At 39.4% G+C, this 14,542-nt stretch overlaps 1 protein-coding gene across 1 annotated transcript in view; it reads left to right on the forward strand.

Moving 5' to 3' along the window:
- SMURF2 (SMAD specific E3 ubiquitin protein ligase 2) overlaps nucleotides 1-14,542 on the forward strand; it is a 59,429-nt gene that overhangs the window by 16,706 nt on the left and 28,181 nt on the right. The window contains exons 2-3 of the mRNA XM_062612628.1: nucleotides 10,615-10,653; nucleotides 12,266-12,374. Of these exons, the coding sequence (XP_062468612.1) occupies nucleotides 10,615-10,653; nucleotides 12,266-12,374 (148 nt within the window). The remainder of the gene's footprint in view (nucleotides 1-10,614; nucleotides 10,654-12,265; nucleotides 12,375-14,542) is intronic.

A 14,542-nucleotide genomic window follows, 5' to 3' on the forward strand; every position in this document is an offset into this window, starting at 1 on the left:
TTGTGGTTGTCTGATGGGGGAAAAAAGACTGGACTGAGGTACATGAGAAATGTAATAATGTGTAAATGGTGACGTTGTCTTGGTTTCCGTATGTACTCTCTTTAACAGCTGGCATTTTCCCCATTTCTATGGTATTGCATTTCTGCAGGTAGAGGCATCATCAGAGGCATAAGCGTAGTAACCAGGTGAAGGTGTGTATAGAGACCACACATCTTTCTGCTGACCCTGTTTTTTTTGGCAAAAGCCCAACTGCTAAGTTCCAGAGAGAGGCAGTTTCCAGAGCTGAAAGCATTCCACAAAAAACAATTTCCCCCCAAAAAATCAGTGTAGGAACATTGTGCTGAAGTATTTCAACTACATTAAAGGAGGAAGAGGCAGGATCCACATGTTATCAGGGAGACAGATCAGAATCCATGTCTGAAGTTGCAGATATCGATGATGATGCAGAAGTGTATAAAGGGTGCATCACTCATCCGTGTTCCCCCGTATAATGTGATTTCAGTACATCAGGTGGAGTACTAAAGCAGATTCGTGCTGAACTAAGCATTTAGGTTAAGGGTGGAGGATGCTTAATTAGTGATTTTTGCTGGTGATAGTATCAAAATCATGATCCTTATAAACTCTTAAAGTTTTATTAACTAGGGAATACTCTGTGTAAAATTACTCAAATATTTCAGTTACACATTTGAAATGCTAGGATTTACTTCCCCCCCCCCCCCCCCCCCCCCCCCAACAAAAGTTGCCACCTTAGCAGTTGGGGTTTAGGAACTGTTTTTTTTTAAAGCACCTGACAATCCTTTTGGCAGTGATGATCAAATTAATATTTACAGCATTTGGCTGGAGAGTGGCATGAGAGTCACCCATGAAGGGTAAATGATGTGCATGCTTTTGCTCTTTATGTGTGTGCGTTTCTTTCCCTTCCACCTCGTCCCAGAGCAGCCCCAGCAATAGCAGTGTCCCCCGAGGATCATGTCTGCAGTGGAGACAGAATTTTGAAGACTTCCTGTTTAAATCAAGTGTGTGGCTGTGGCCTGACAGAGATAGCAGCGGTCCTGCAGGCTGGAAAGCTGCTGGTATCTACGGTTCCTGACATGCAGGAGTCTGGGTTAGTTGCAGGTGCCTCTTGTCTGGAGCCCTTTTTAAAATTCAGGGCATTTTTGTTGGTAATTAGATCATGAATTTCTTTTGTTGTTTCACCTACTCTGGATCATTCAAAGGGTGAAGAGGTTCACTGCAGTGAAACAAGTCTGAGGGCTCTGCTTCTTGTTAGTGTGTTTTCCCCCAGAGCATTTTCAGAAGTGCATCAAATACACCAGGCAGAACAGAGCTGTAATTTATTTCTTGTGTTAGCTTTTTTCCTCTCCACTGTTCCTGTCAAAACAAGCTGAGAAATACATGGGTAAATTTCCATGTTACCTTGTTTTATTTACCCATCCGCACAGGAAAAATCCTGTGCTCTCTTAGTATATTGCAAGTTGATAAAGTTGAACTAATCACTTCTGTGTAAATTGGATCTTGGTTAAAGACTACCTGCTGTGATTTCAGAGTTTGAGATAAGAGCACCCTCTTTTCTTTGCCTGAGCTCTTAAATACTATATTATTCCAATGTCTCTAAGATAATTGAGTTAATGGTCATAATAGAGTCTACGTCCCTCACGCTTGCATATAATAACCACCTCTGTAGGTTTGAAATTAGTTAATCCTGGTAATGCTACTTTAAATGTCAACTTTTAAAATTGTAATTATGTTTTTAATATTGCAGGAAGATTAAAAAAATAGCATTGTACAGCAAAGATAACAGCGAAGGTGGTGGGTTCATTTCTCTTTAATAGAGTTCCGTTTCCCACCCTGATTTTGTTTACTGAAATACAATTTTATGCTTACTCCAAGTGTGAGAAACAGAAGTGAGAACTTTGAAATTGGCCTGGAAATTGATCTTTGACTGCTGACCTTTAAGCATTCTAGTAGCTGTTAATTTACAGCTATGTTGTTTCTCCCCGCCCCAACTGACCAGCATAGTATTCAATAGTCTTTGTAAGTGGTGTATGTATGATGACTTCATGGTACAATAGTGGTTTTTCAGTTGCTGGAAAAGGGACAAGATGTTAGGGTTAGGCCTTTTTGGAGTAGGGTGAAGAAGTGAAGTGGAATTTCTAGTGTATGAAAGTTATGCATTAGAAACATCCTGGCTGGTCTGAGAGGCTCCATCCACACTAAACCAGGAAATGCAAATATTCGCAATAGCCTTTGTTTTCTTAAAGTTTCCCGTGTGTTACTTCTGCTTCTTTCACACTGTTTGAGCTGTGAGTGATGCCCTAGCTTACACAGAGCCCTGGTGGGGATGGTTTCATCCTGTATCATTCAGGCTTCACTTGCATATTTGGTAGATAGATAAAATAAAGGCAAAGCAAAAAACACCTGAAGCTTTTGCATCTACATATTCAACTTCAGTGGTTCCAACAGGAATCTACATTAAAAGACACTTGTAAACTTTCATGGTAAGATGTGAAATGCTTGGGGAGCAATTTCTTTCCTTTACCTTGACAGGCATATCAAATAAACTGGACACATGAATAGAGCTGGTGACGTGTGTGGCAGTAAGCCCATTGCTGAATGAATCTAGGAAATGTGAATGCATTGGTTGCTTGAAGGAAGAATTCAGTGGTGTGGAGGGTTTTGTGTTTTGTTTTACTTTTGGCTTAGAGTGGAGTAAGGGAGGAGAAGTGGAAAAGGAAGCCTTTTGTTTACAGTAAAACAATACTGTGAAGTAGACATCATGATGTTAAACAGGAGTCTAAACATGGCAAATCTAGGCAGACTCCATCTGGCCGTGTCCGCAAGTTGTTCAGATCAGACATCCCCAGCACAGGCTGCTGGAGGCTTGAGTCACTGTCGTGTTGTCCTCCCCTTACAGGAATTCAGAATACCCTTGGAGGCTCTGTCCCAGAATTTCACTGTTGCATGAGATGAATGACTTAGTGCCTTGACTGCTATTCAGTGATGCAGGGCATCTTCATTAACATTTCTTCCTTGATAAATGTGTGATGTTTTCATTTTGAATGTTAATCTCTGTGAGTTATATTACATACAGATAATATGAGTCTAGGATTCTAAATCCAGTCAAAGCACAACCTCCTCTTATAGGCAGAATTTAATACATTGAATCTGTCGGAAAGAAAAATGTGTTGTTACTGTGTTAGTTTCTGGCGTATTTTGTAGTGGTTTAAAGTATATTGCATTATTAGAACATTTTTCATTTCTGGGTAATCCATATTGCTGTTTGGTGTTTGAACACAGGTTACTGTGGTTTGGTTTGTTTAGTCCCAGAGGAGTAGTTGTGATTTGTTGAGACACAGATTTCTAACTGACAATGGTTACAAGCAGGTGCACATGACCCTTAGAAATGGGTTTCATTTTACATGCAGTGTATTAAGGATTTAGCATCTGGCTTGTGTTGGAAGTTAAACTTGGAGAAATGTGTTTATGGGACAATTTAGGATTTTAACTATTATTAAAGGAAATTCTTGTTAAAAGTGCTTTCCTAGTGCTGAGGTTATCCTAATACTTTAAAAAAGTTTATTTTAAAGCTGTCGGCCTTGTGTTTGGATGGCAGCCTTAGCAATAATGCTTTTATATGTCACTTAGAACTAGTGCTGAACATTGTTTTTCTTTTTTCCAACCTGACAGGAATTTAGTATTTAACAGCACTTCAAGAGCACTTAAAAAAATTCTGGCCGCTCCAGAGGGCAGTGCTTATGCTGCAGCTCTCTCCTGTGGCAGAGCCATGGATGCAGGGGATGGTGAAGAGTGTTTATGTTTAATCTAATCGAGCAGAGTATGTCTGAAATCAGCATCAGTTTGTCCCATGTCCTTGGGTGAACTAAGCTTGCTTTTGTATGTCATATGGCACCTGCATCTCTGTGTGTGCTGCAAATATACTGGTCCCGGAAGAGGATGGTGTTTGGACTTTCAATTTTGGGTAGCACTGAATTTCACAGTGAAGAACTGGGGGAAATTATTGAACCTTTTAAAGAAGGGCATGGCAGCCTCTGTGTGTGTGTGCGTTTGGTACTAACTCTAGTTTAGAGCTCAGTAGGTTACTCCAAATTTCTTGTGCTTGGTGAGACTCAGAGCAGCTGTCAGTAACAGAGCAGCCTGAAAGCAGTTGTGTATACTTCCAAGAGAGATTCTCTTTTCAGTGTTTTTATTCTGTGCTTCCGAGTATGCTTTGGGAAATAGGAAATAAAATCTCCATCCAAATGTTTAAGGGTTAAGACTCTGAAAACCTGAAGGGTGTTAGCTAGTTACTTTTGTGTCCTGATGGCAAAATCTGCTTTTATTTTCATATGTATTATATATATATATGGAAAATTTTTAGTTTTAATAAACTAAATATCTGGAACTACAAAACAGAAGGAAAACTACCTTTCTGCATTCAAATTAAATACTGGGGTGTGTGGTGTCTTTGTTTTTAGAGCTGAAAAACTCCCAGGTGTGGGGTGTACTTTTCCAGTGCAGCTGCAAGTTGCCATCGGAACAGGAGTCTGGCTTATGCTCCCTTCTTTGCAGCCATGTGCTTCTGCCACTTTTCATTACATCTATGGATGGTGTGACTGCAGGATAAGTCAGTGCAGCTCTTGGAGCCAGTGGCAAACTAATCCGTGTCCCCAGAAGGTTAATTTTCTGTTAAGCCAGTTGAGCTTCCTGATCTACCTCGCATCCATCTGATTGCTAGACCTGATTTGAGAGAGGAACAGCTGCAGGCCTCTTATTCTTAGGTGCAATATGAAACCTTCCAGCTCACATTGATCAGTGACCGTGGTGTATAATGGTGCTGCTGCTTTCTTCTCCATTTCATGTTTCAATACCTTCTCACTCAAAACCCTGCACACCTGTAAAACATACGTTTGTTGGGTTTACCTGCCTTTGTGTGTCCCTTCTTGACGATAATCGATTGCAGTGTTCTAGAATGTATAAATTTCATTAACTGAAAGTAAATTCTTAGTTTATGATCATGTTCTGTCACTTTGTTTATGTGCAGAAAAAACACCTTCAGAGGAAATGAAAATTGGAAGGAAATGAAAGCTTTAAAAAAAAAATCCTGAGAGAGATTAATTGTAAAGTAAAATTTAACATGAGTAGTTGGGATAAAAAAATTTATTCCAAACCCTTGATTGAGGAAGTTATTACCTCAACAGCTGTATCTGCAAATGTGCATGGTGTTATTTACGGCTTTTTGTTCGATGAATAGTTGAGGACCTCCTGTTTTATATCTTTCCATGTGGGAATTAGGCAGGTCCAAGGAGGGAATGCAAGCAGAAAAATACACGTTTCTCTGTAGCGTGCCAACAATGGAAGAAAACAGTAGGAATTTGTTAGAAAGGTTTAAAGTACTGAGCTCTCCTGCTGGAACCTGTGCATGGTGTGCTGTTTGCCTGTCGTAAATGTTTTTCTCGACCAAATAAATAAATTCAGGAAGAGTTTTATACAAGGTGGAGAAAAGTACGTCATGTCAGCGCTGGGTTCAAACACCCCAAATGATTTCTGGGTCCCAGGGGCAGCCATCCGAAGGCGAGGAGGGGCGTGTGTGTGGGTTCATTTGTCTCCCTCCCTCTCCCTCCCCCAAGCAGGCTCATTCCAATCAGCAGTGTAATTGGAATGCAACCACAGTCTGGAGGAGGAAGGGGAATTTTTGGCAAGGAGAGGCAGAGCAGTTGGGAGCTTTATTCAGATTAAAGCATAGACGACCATTCATTATCAGTACAACACACATTAGCAACAGCATAGCATTGTGTTTCTACAGCTGGGACTTATTTTAGTGATTGTATTGCACTGTGTGTTACATGCAAACAACTGGGATCTGATCACAAAAAGCAATGCTAATGGCTTTCATTAAAAGATGGTGTTTCTGTAGGGGGAAGAAAGACTTGTCTTCAAAATGAACTGTTGTGGTAAAAATTGATAGGCAGCCTGTTTTTCTCCTCGCTATCCCATGTGCTACATATGTTCTGGAACAAGCACTCTTTCTGGAGAGAACCCCTTGGGGAAAGAAAAGAACAACAAGAATTATAATGTTCAAACTGTTGGTTGGATGCAGAAAGCTGAGCTAGTTCTATGGTGATGACACATGAAAACCTAGAAGATTAGAAACCATAATCTTAGCTTTGGACCGGTCCTCTTTTCCCCCTCTATAAACTCAGGGCTGTCTGTTGATTCAGTACTGGTTGCTTATGGATGTCTGACATGAGATGGGGGGGTGTTTTCTTAAGTCACTTACTAATTTTTAGTGTGTTGGTTATGTGTTTGATATAGATTGAATAAACAGTTTGATATAGGTTGGAAATACAAGATCACTACCCTTAAATGGCCACGTTCTTTAAATTGAGGTAACATTTTCTCTTTTAAAGTTGCCTTCCTCAACATTCACTCTAGGTCTGTTATCCAACAGTTGAAGGTGAATCACTGAAATCTCTTAGGCAGACTTAAGATGTGGTGATTCTGTGAAATCTCATGTATCTTTATCACTTTTTACTTGTTTTCATCGTAGGCCTCCTACAATTACGTTCTGCTTTATTTCACATTCTTTGTGTTCTTCCCTTTAGAATGCAGACCTTGTGTTATAGACATACTTGTTAGTCTGAACTAAACATACTCTTTAACACTTACATAAATAGTGGCAATGTGTAACCTGGGGTACCTTCAATGACAACAGTCTGATGTCCTAAAAAGTTTGATTTTTCTGTAAAAAATGATTCCAAAGTAAGAAGCAGTTGTAATGAGTTCTTCAGTAGCCAGCAAAGAGAGTCGGAAAAGTTCAGAAAATGAGAGAAATATTTATCTTCTTATAAAATTCACATTTGCAATAATCACATTCCCTTCACTTTATGGATTCAACTGATTATTTCATACCTCTCTCTAATTGCATGTAAATTTCAATAGCTAACACATAAATTAGATTACAGGAGTTGGAGGATAGTAAATATTTTGCATTTACTTGCAATGGTCAAATTATTTTTCATTCTGTGTCAGTCACTGGAGTAGTAAATCAGAAAAAGGAACTTGGCAAACGTGGTTCACTTCATTCCTATTTTTGAGTATTTGAGAACTATGTGAGCAAAGCTGTCAAGGAAGGAGACTAGGAAGCTTTATAATATTATGTTTCTGTGGCCTGACTTGAGTAGCATATGTTTGAATGAGATCATGAGGCACGGCAAAGAGATTTAATGAACGTATAGTATGTAAAAGTGATGTGCGTGTTTGTCTTGGCATGTATATATTGTTCTTTCATATTGGAATATTAATGTTCTCTTCTGTGTAGACTACCCAGGAAGTCTGTAACAAATACAAAACATAGCTATCCACTGACTCAGTGATACTTTGTAACAAATACTTAATCTACATATCTGTACTAGAAGCCATTGATGTCTTTTGATAATGCACTTATGGTACAATGCTCCCCACCCCTTTTTTGTTCCAAACTAGTGTTGATATATGCAGGCACTGGTTTGTATTCTTGTTTCTGAAAACCTTTTGTGCAAATTCAGCTGAAGAGTTTTTGTTTTCAAAACAATTTAAATCAAAGTTTTAAAGCAAGCACATACAAATAACAAATAACTTTTGTCAGTGCCCTTGTGCCTCTAGAAGATCTATTAATGGTGCAGCTGTGTAGATCTGATAATGATGTGGGTTTGGGTCCAGAACCATTAATGTTTTAACTTGGTTTTGTCAAGGGAAATAAATCTTGCTATGGTTCTTCCTGGTTTTTGACTCTTTAGCTCAAATTTGACATAGGATAAGAGGCCTCAAAGATAATTAGGTCCTGTGAGTTTTCTGAGAATCATTGCCTGGATAGAGAGGAGACCCCTAGCAGTGACCTGAAATGGGAGGAAAAAGCTGCAGCAAGAGATCCCATGTTGCAAGAGCACTGGAGTGTCTGCGTTGGCGAGTGTCTGTCTAAAGGCCCTACCAGTGGGAAAAGCCTCAGCTGTAGCTTTCAGTCAACCATAAAACATAAATCCATAGGAAACCAAACTTCCTTAGTTTTTATTCTCAAGGAACTATTAATCAGTTGGTTATCAGAATATTCAGGATAGGTTATAATACAGTGTTGAAACTGTTAGAAAAGTGGAGCATAAACTCTGGTACTTTTTGCACCAGTGGGAAAAGTTTTGTCCAAAAAAAGAGTCCTGAGATAGATCAGAGTTCTGTGCATGGGCAAGATTGTTTCCCTTAGAACAGAGTTGATGCCTCTGGGACCTAGGCTTTTTCACCTAGAAATACCTGGCAGAGAGGGTGATGTTAATGGAAGATTTTTCAGCATCTCTCCTGTTTTGTTAACCTGACAAAGCCAGAGTGGGTTGACATCTGACTTCCCTTAAATGTGGTTACTAGAGAAGAAATCTTGAGCCAAAAATACTAGTTTGTTCACTCGTGGCTAATTGTTGGGGAAACGGTTATTAGTCTGTATGCTGTGTGTGTGCCCAGTCTTATAAAAATGAGACTTTGGCTAAATCCCACTGGCAGGCTTGCTTTCTATTTTGAAAATAAGTGTTTATAATTAGTTAACCTTGCAATTTGTCTCTCAAAAGATTAGTCAAACCTTTATTTTGGACATGATACAGTTTCAAAACATGCTGTATGAATTTTGACTTAACTATTGGATTTAAAGCCTTCAGCTTCACTTGACACTTCCTGTTTCTTATAATGGGTGAAATTGTGCAAATAATTATATCTTTGGGGATCTTTAAAACAGTGGCCATCTATGTAAGCATCTATTTTACTCTAAGTTTCTCACCACTAGATGAAAGTTGGCTGATGAGTTTCAGTTCTTGGGCTGAGTGGTGCATGTTGACAGCCCAGGCTGAGCATATTCTTGGTATAATAAAAACTGCAGAAGCATTTTTCTAAGTTTATCTTATTATCTGTTTCTGTAATGTCTTCTAAGCTGGTATCAATTGTATGGGTAGACTTTCAACTGTTGGGCACATGGAAGTGCTCAGTAGCTGTGGATTTTTATTACACCATTCTAAGGACCTTATTTGAATGTTTTGTGGAGCAGGCAGTGATGTGACAGTCTGTTTCCTGTGCATGCTTGAACTCCAGGTATCAGAAATACCCGAGATGTTTGGCTCTCTGTAAGTCATTAATAGGTGTCCCGTTCTGTTTTACAGAGGACTAAAACTCATTAGAGTTTTAAATAGGTTTTACAGTGCTGCATTCCCGTGGAAAGCAGTTTCACTAAAATCAACATCTTTATGAACGTAAAAAGGGGGAAAATAATTCCCTGGATTTTTAGGACAATATGCAGCTTTGTGCTAGCATGCAGAACGACTCCTTCTGCCCTGATCCTGGAAATCTCCATCAGAGTGCTCACGGACAACCTCTGCTCTACTTCTTATTTGGGCAGATGCTGTAAAAGAAACTGGAGAATGTGCAACACTGCAGGATCACTGTGAGGATGTTCTGTGGAGAAAGCATGAGCAGTTTTGTCTGGTTTGAGGCGGTGTCTGTGGGATGCGGTTATTGGATGCACTTTTCTGTCTTTGCATTTCCTGGTAGTAATTAATACTGGCAATCTCATAGAAGAAATATCCACAGGGATCCTACAGTGAGGAGTCTTTTGCAGCATTGATCCCAACCAGATACCTTTTCCTCCTTCCTTTCTTTTCCTTTTTGTGCTAGCTGTGGGAATTCATGCTTCACTCAATACGTAAGAATCCTTGTGTGTTATCAGTAAATATTTTAATGTTTCACAGGGGAGTCTGGTATTTCCTACTTACTAAACCTGTGACAATAGATAAGCATATGTAGTCGAACAGTGGTGTGTTTTGTGAGAAGTCTTCAATGTGTACCTTGGCATCCTTGTATCAAAGTTGTCCTTTTGACCTCTTATTTATTGATTTATTTTATTTCTTTATTACTTACTGTGTTCTCATAGAGATGGTTTTCCCCTTGGTATTTTTAGTTGACAGATACAAATGTTCCTCCCTTTTTATTTTAAACAAAAAAGACTGAAATAGTTACTAGCTTCTACAAATAAAACATTATCTTCAGAGCCATCAAACCTCTCGCATTGGAAGTTAGTCTACTCCACCCAAATGTTTTTCAGGTAAAAATGTTTATTTAGTTAGCACTCAGGGGAACAGAAAAGCCTGAACTGCCTGATGCACTGTTTCTTATGGTCAAGGGAGCTTTTTGCTGGTCTGTAGATCTGAACATAATATCCTGCTTGTGTAATGCCATTAATTTTTCTAGCACAATGTTTTGTGCCACTGTTTGCTGGGCTGGTTAGACATGGTCCAGTTCCCTCACTTGGTGTAAACACAGAGTTGGCAAAAGAATTGAGGGGGAAAAAAATTGCTTGTGAAACTATTGCCTGACGATAGCACCACCATATCACTTGTATTGTAATCTGCCTGAAGGTGAACTGCCAAAAGATGACACTTCTGGCTCAGCTTCTAGGATTTATTTTACATGACAATGTAAGTGATGTAGGAGCACAATTCGTCATGTTCACTCATTTTGGACAGGATTTTCTGGAATGCTGGACAGGTAAAGTAATTTTTTAAAGTTGGGGATCAGTGACTTTATCTTGTATTTCTGTTTTTCTTGCAGTACTGTGTGCAAAAAACTTGGTGAAAAAGGATTTTTTCAGTAAGTAGCTGTTAAAGTTTTTATATACAGGATATATATTCTGCAGGTTCTGTACATCAGTGTTTGCACGTGATCATTGTATTAAGATATTTGCATTAAGGGGGTGGGAGCTTTCAAGTTTTCACATCATTTTATTTCAGGGCTTCTAATTTTTTCTTAGGTGACAATTGTCACAGATTCATAATAACAATTAAAACCCTGACACACTCTCTCTGGTTTTGGTGGGAGTGGGAAACAAATTTGCTCTCTCAGGCAAATTACATGTTTTTCAGTTACACATATTTATTAAAATGTTTTTCATACAAGAACTTTTTGTCCAGCAGACAGAGGTACATCTTAGTTATTATGTCATAATACTTGCCTCCTCTGACATTATGTTTTAATTAATTTTAATAATGTTTTGAAAGAAGTGCTAAGAGGTGGATGAAGGAGGCAGAAAGGAATGTTATTGGCTGTGTAAGCATGCACACACACATCACCTGCCTGCTGCCTCCCACTTGGGACTGGGCAAAATTCAAAACATCAGACCAGAATATGGAAAAGAACTTGAAGAAGGGATGGATGATACAGATTTATATTGGAGTTTGTGAAACTTCTAAAACTTGCTTTATATCTGGATTTTTGTATTGGTGTAAGTTTCCAGGTGTTTAACAGTTTAATAATACCTAAAAAACGCTCTCAAGATTTGAAACCTGTGATGCACTTCTGTGCTGAAGCAGAAATCACAAGGTCCTATTCTTCCCCTTCCCCACATGCTTTGTCTTCATCCCCACATGCTTTGTCTGACACTTGTCTTGAGCCACTGCTGCTTGACTGACTCCATCTGAGTCACCTGAGGAAGCGGAGCTGGTGCAAAACTTGTGCTGCAGAAAATATGAATAATGTTTCACCACCTTAGTTCTTTCAGCTGACTCACTGGGCACTCGGGTGAGGAATTAGTATGAGGGGAAAAAAGGATAGGACCACATGACTTAGGGGCATTAGTGGTGGGACCATCCCTTTTGGTGTCAGTTAATGGGTCGGTTAGAATAGCAGTTGCAGTCAAGCTAATTGTAGGCTGTTCTGGTCCTGCTTCTTTCCCTGCCTCAGCTGCCCAGTTTGTCACCATCTCTACACTAATTTTTGTTGAACCTGTGTTCTGTGTTTCCAAGGTACTAAGGTGGCAGGAAAAGAAGTAGAAAGCAAAGTGGACCTCAAAAGCAAGAATAACCTGTTATAGGTGATTTTCTGTAGTACCAGTAACAACCAAAAATCATGATCTTAATTCATCCTAGAAACAAGAAGAGCATAAATCTGTTTTCTCTGCCTTTTGCTGAATACTTTGTATGCCGAGAGTTTACTCAGTCCTAAATCACAAAGATTAAGGTGTTCAGACTATTTTTTCCTTCATGCTTGACTTGCACAGCTTACTCTGTATCAGCAAAATAAGTTGCTAATTTAGTAATTTCCTGTGTTAATATGTTACATTATTCCCATTCATTAAACATGGCCCTCATTTAGGAATAAAGGCAATTTCAAATAAAGTATTTTACTTTTTTTAAAGTAGCGCAGTGATAAGAGACTTTAAAGCATCCTGATCCATTTGATAATTTTCTTGTTTTCCTCCTCTTAGGACTTCCTGATCCATTTGCTAAGGTTGTGGTGGACGGATCTGGCCAATGCCATTCTACAGATACTGTGAAGAATACACTTGATCCAAAATGGAATCAGCATTATGACCTGTAGGTGGTAACAGTGATAACCAAAGGTTTGAAGTGAAATCCTCTAAAGTACACAAAATTGTCAGATACTCATAATAATGTCCTATTTACAGCTAGGAAAATATCCCAGAGTTTATTAAAAATTATTTATTAAAAATAATCTTTTCCCTCTCAAAATTTTCTTTGTAATAATTTAACCCTTTTTATTGTCTTGTGTGTTATTCATTACTCTGTGAAAATGTATTTCCATTGATAAACATCAGTCACTTAGTCTTCAGTTCCTATTTAAAACAGCAGTAAAATATTAGATCTCTTTGATACAACAACTCATGGCCTGCCTTTTAAGGTAGCTTTTTACTGTAGTATACCTGATGTCAGGTCTCAGGTTTTCATCTGCGCCAGATATTAAGATAATCAACTTTTCTGGGGGGAACAGGAATAAAATAAGCACCTGATGGCAAACCTTGTAGATTACACAACTTGGTCTTTCTTCTCATCAAACCTAGGAAACACTAGGGTTTTAAAGTTCCTAATGTTTACCCTAACAACACACCATTGCATGGGAACTCTGGTCTCTCCTTATGACGCTTCCACCGTTACAGGAAATGCTTTGCACACCAGGCATGACAGATGGAGTCTCAGTGGCAGTGTGCCTGCTCCTGCCACCACACAGCGTAGGAAAGCAACCAGAGGAAGGTGCAGTTATGTGAATTTTATTAAAAGAAAAATCCTGCTTGGTTTTTTCCTACCATGAAGATTTCTGTCAGCTTTTAAATAACTGACAGGCCTGTGTGCAGTAAAACTGCCGCTTGGTTGTGTTGGGCTGCTTGAAATGTCCCCCAGCCTGGAATTTGTACAGCACATTAACACAGCTGCTAATTAAGTATCTCATGTATCATGTGATAACATATGCAAATGGTACAGCATGGTGGATCTGTTGTGATGTATTTATGCAATGATGTCTGAATGAAGTTGCTAATTCCAAAGGAATTTTGTGGCTTACTGACTTGATTCAGCATAATACACTCTGTTGTATAAGATTTTTTAAAGACTTCTGCAGTTACAAACAACAAAAAAAGGTTTTACCTTTGGCTTACGTGGTTCTGAGTTCAGATCGTAGTGTGAAATGCAGCAGTTGAATTAGTTGCTCAGATTCTTCAGCCTAGATGGGTGTGTGAAGGGGGTGGGAATCTGGGAGGCTTTCCAGAAAGAAATTGCCAAATAGTTGCCGTCTGGATGCAGTTTAATGTCAGTAGAATACCATGCTTGCCCTGGATGTATTCCCCTTCCTTATTTTCAGTCTTGTTTGTGTTTTCCCTATTGTTCAGGCTTTTCCTCAAAGCTCTTAATAACCAGACTTAACACATTTACAGACTTGCTCATGTTCAGAGCATTTAAACACTACCTAACCATCAGTTCTGAAACTTAATAGGTACCCTTTTTCTCTTCTTTCCCTTTGTTCTGATATCCTAGATCTGCTTCAGCCTTCCCAGGCTTATCTGTGCCCTCAAGCCTACTCCAGTCCTCCCCAGCACCCTCTGCCTTTAAGGCATAGCAAGTCATTTGGTCTATTTATTTTTAAAAGATGTTTGTACCATGAGCTCCACCAAAACCTGGTCCTGGTCCTGTCTTGACTCTGTGCCCTTCAGATCTGCACCCCAGGCTCTGGCATTTCCTGCTGGGTTATACCTCTCAAATGTAATCTTGCACAACTCCTATAACTCCTCCTCTTCCCAGAATCTCCCTGCAGGTTCTAGTGCTGCTTGGTACCTTCACATTCTCAAGTCCCTGTGCTGCCCTGGCAGAATCACCTTTCTCCCCTAACCTTCCAGCTCTACTTTGCCTAGTTTTTGCTAATGATCCTGGATTTTTCTCAGGGAGAGAAGGCAACAGCTCTGCTTAGTGCTGGTTTAGACAATCCCATCCTAGATTTGACTCTTAAATTGCTGTCAGGCAGCTCTTTGCAACAGCTTTGCCTTGTTGACATGGTTGTTTAGACCAGTTTGATGATGCCCTTTGTGTTTAGGTTGAAAGCATTTCTGGGTCGTGTTTGTAGATCTGGCCATGCCAGCTCAAGCACATCAGATATACAAGACATCCTGAACTTCTTTGGTGGGTCTTTTAGGAACATCTGGAGTAGAAGCCTGCTTTGCTTGCCGTTTGCTTGATGCAGCTGTTTTACAGTGTCT

Source organism: Pezoporus occidentalis, unplaced genomic scaffold (assembly GCF_034315485.1).
Source record: "Pezoporus occidentalis ecotype Australia unplaced genomic scaffold, CSIRO_AGI_Poc_V1 ctg160, whole genome shotgun sequence".
NCBI lineage: Eukaryota > Metazoa > Chordata > Aves > Psittaciformes > Psittacidae > Pezoporus > Pezoporus occidentalis.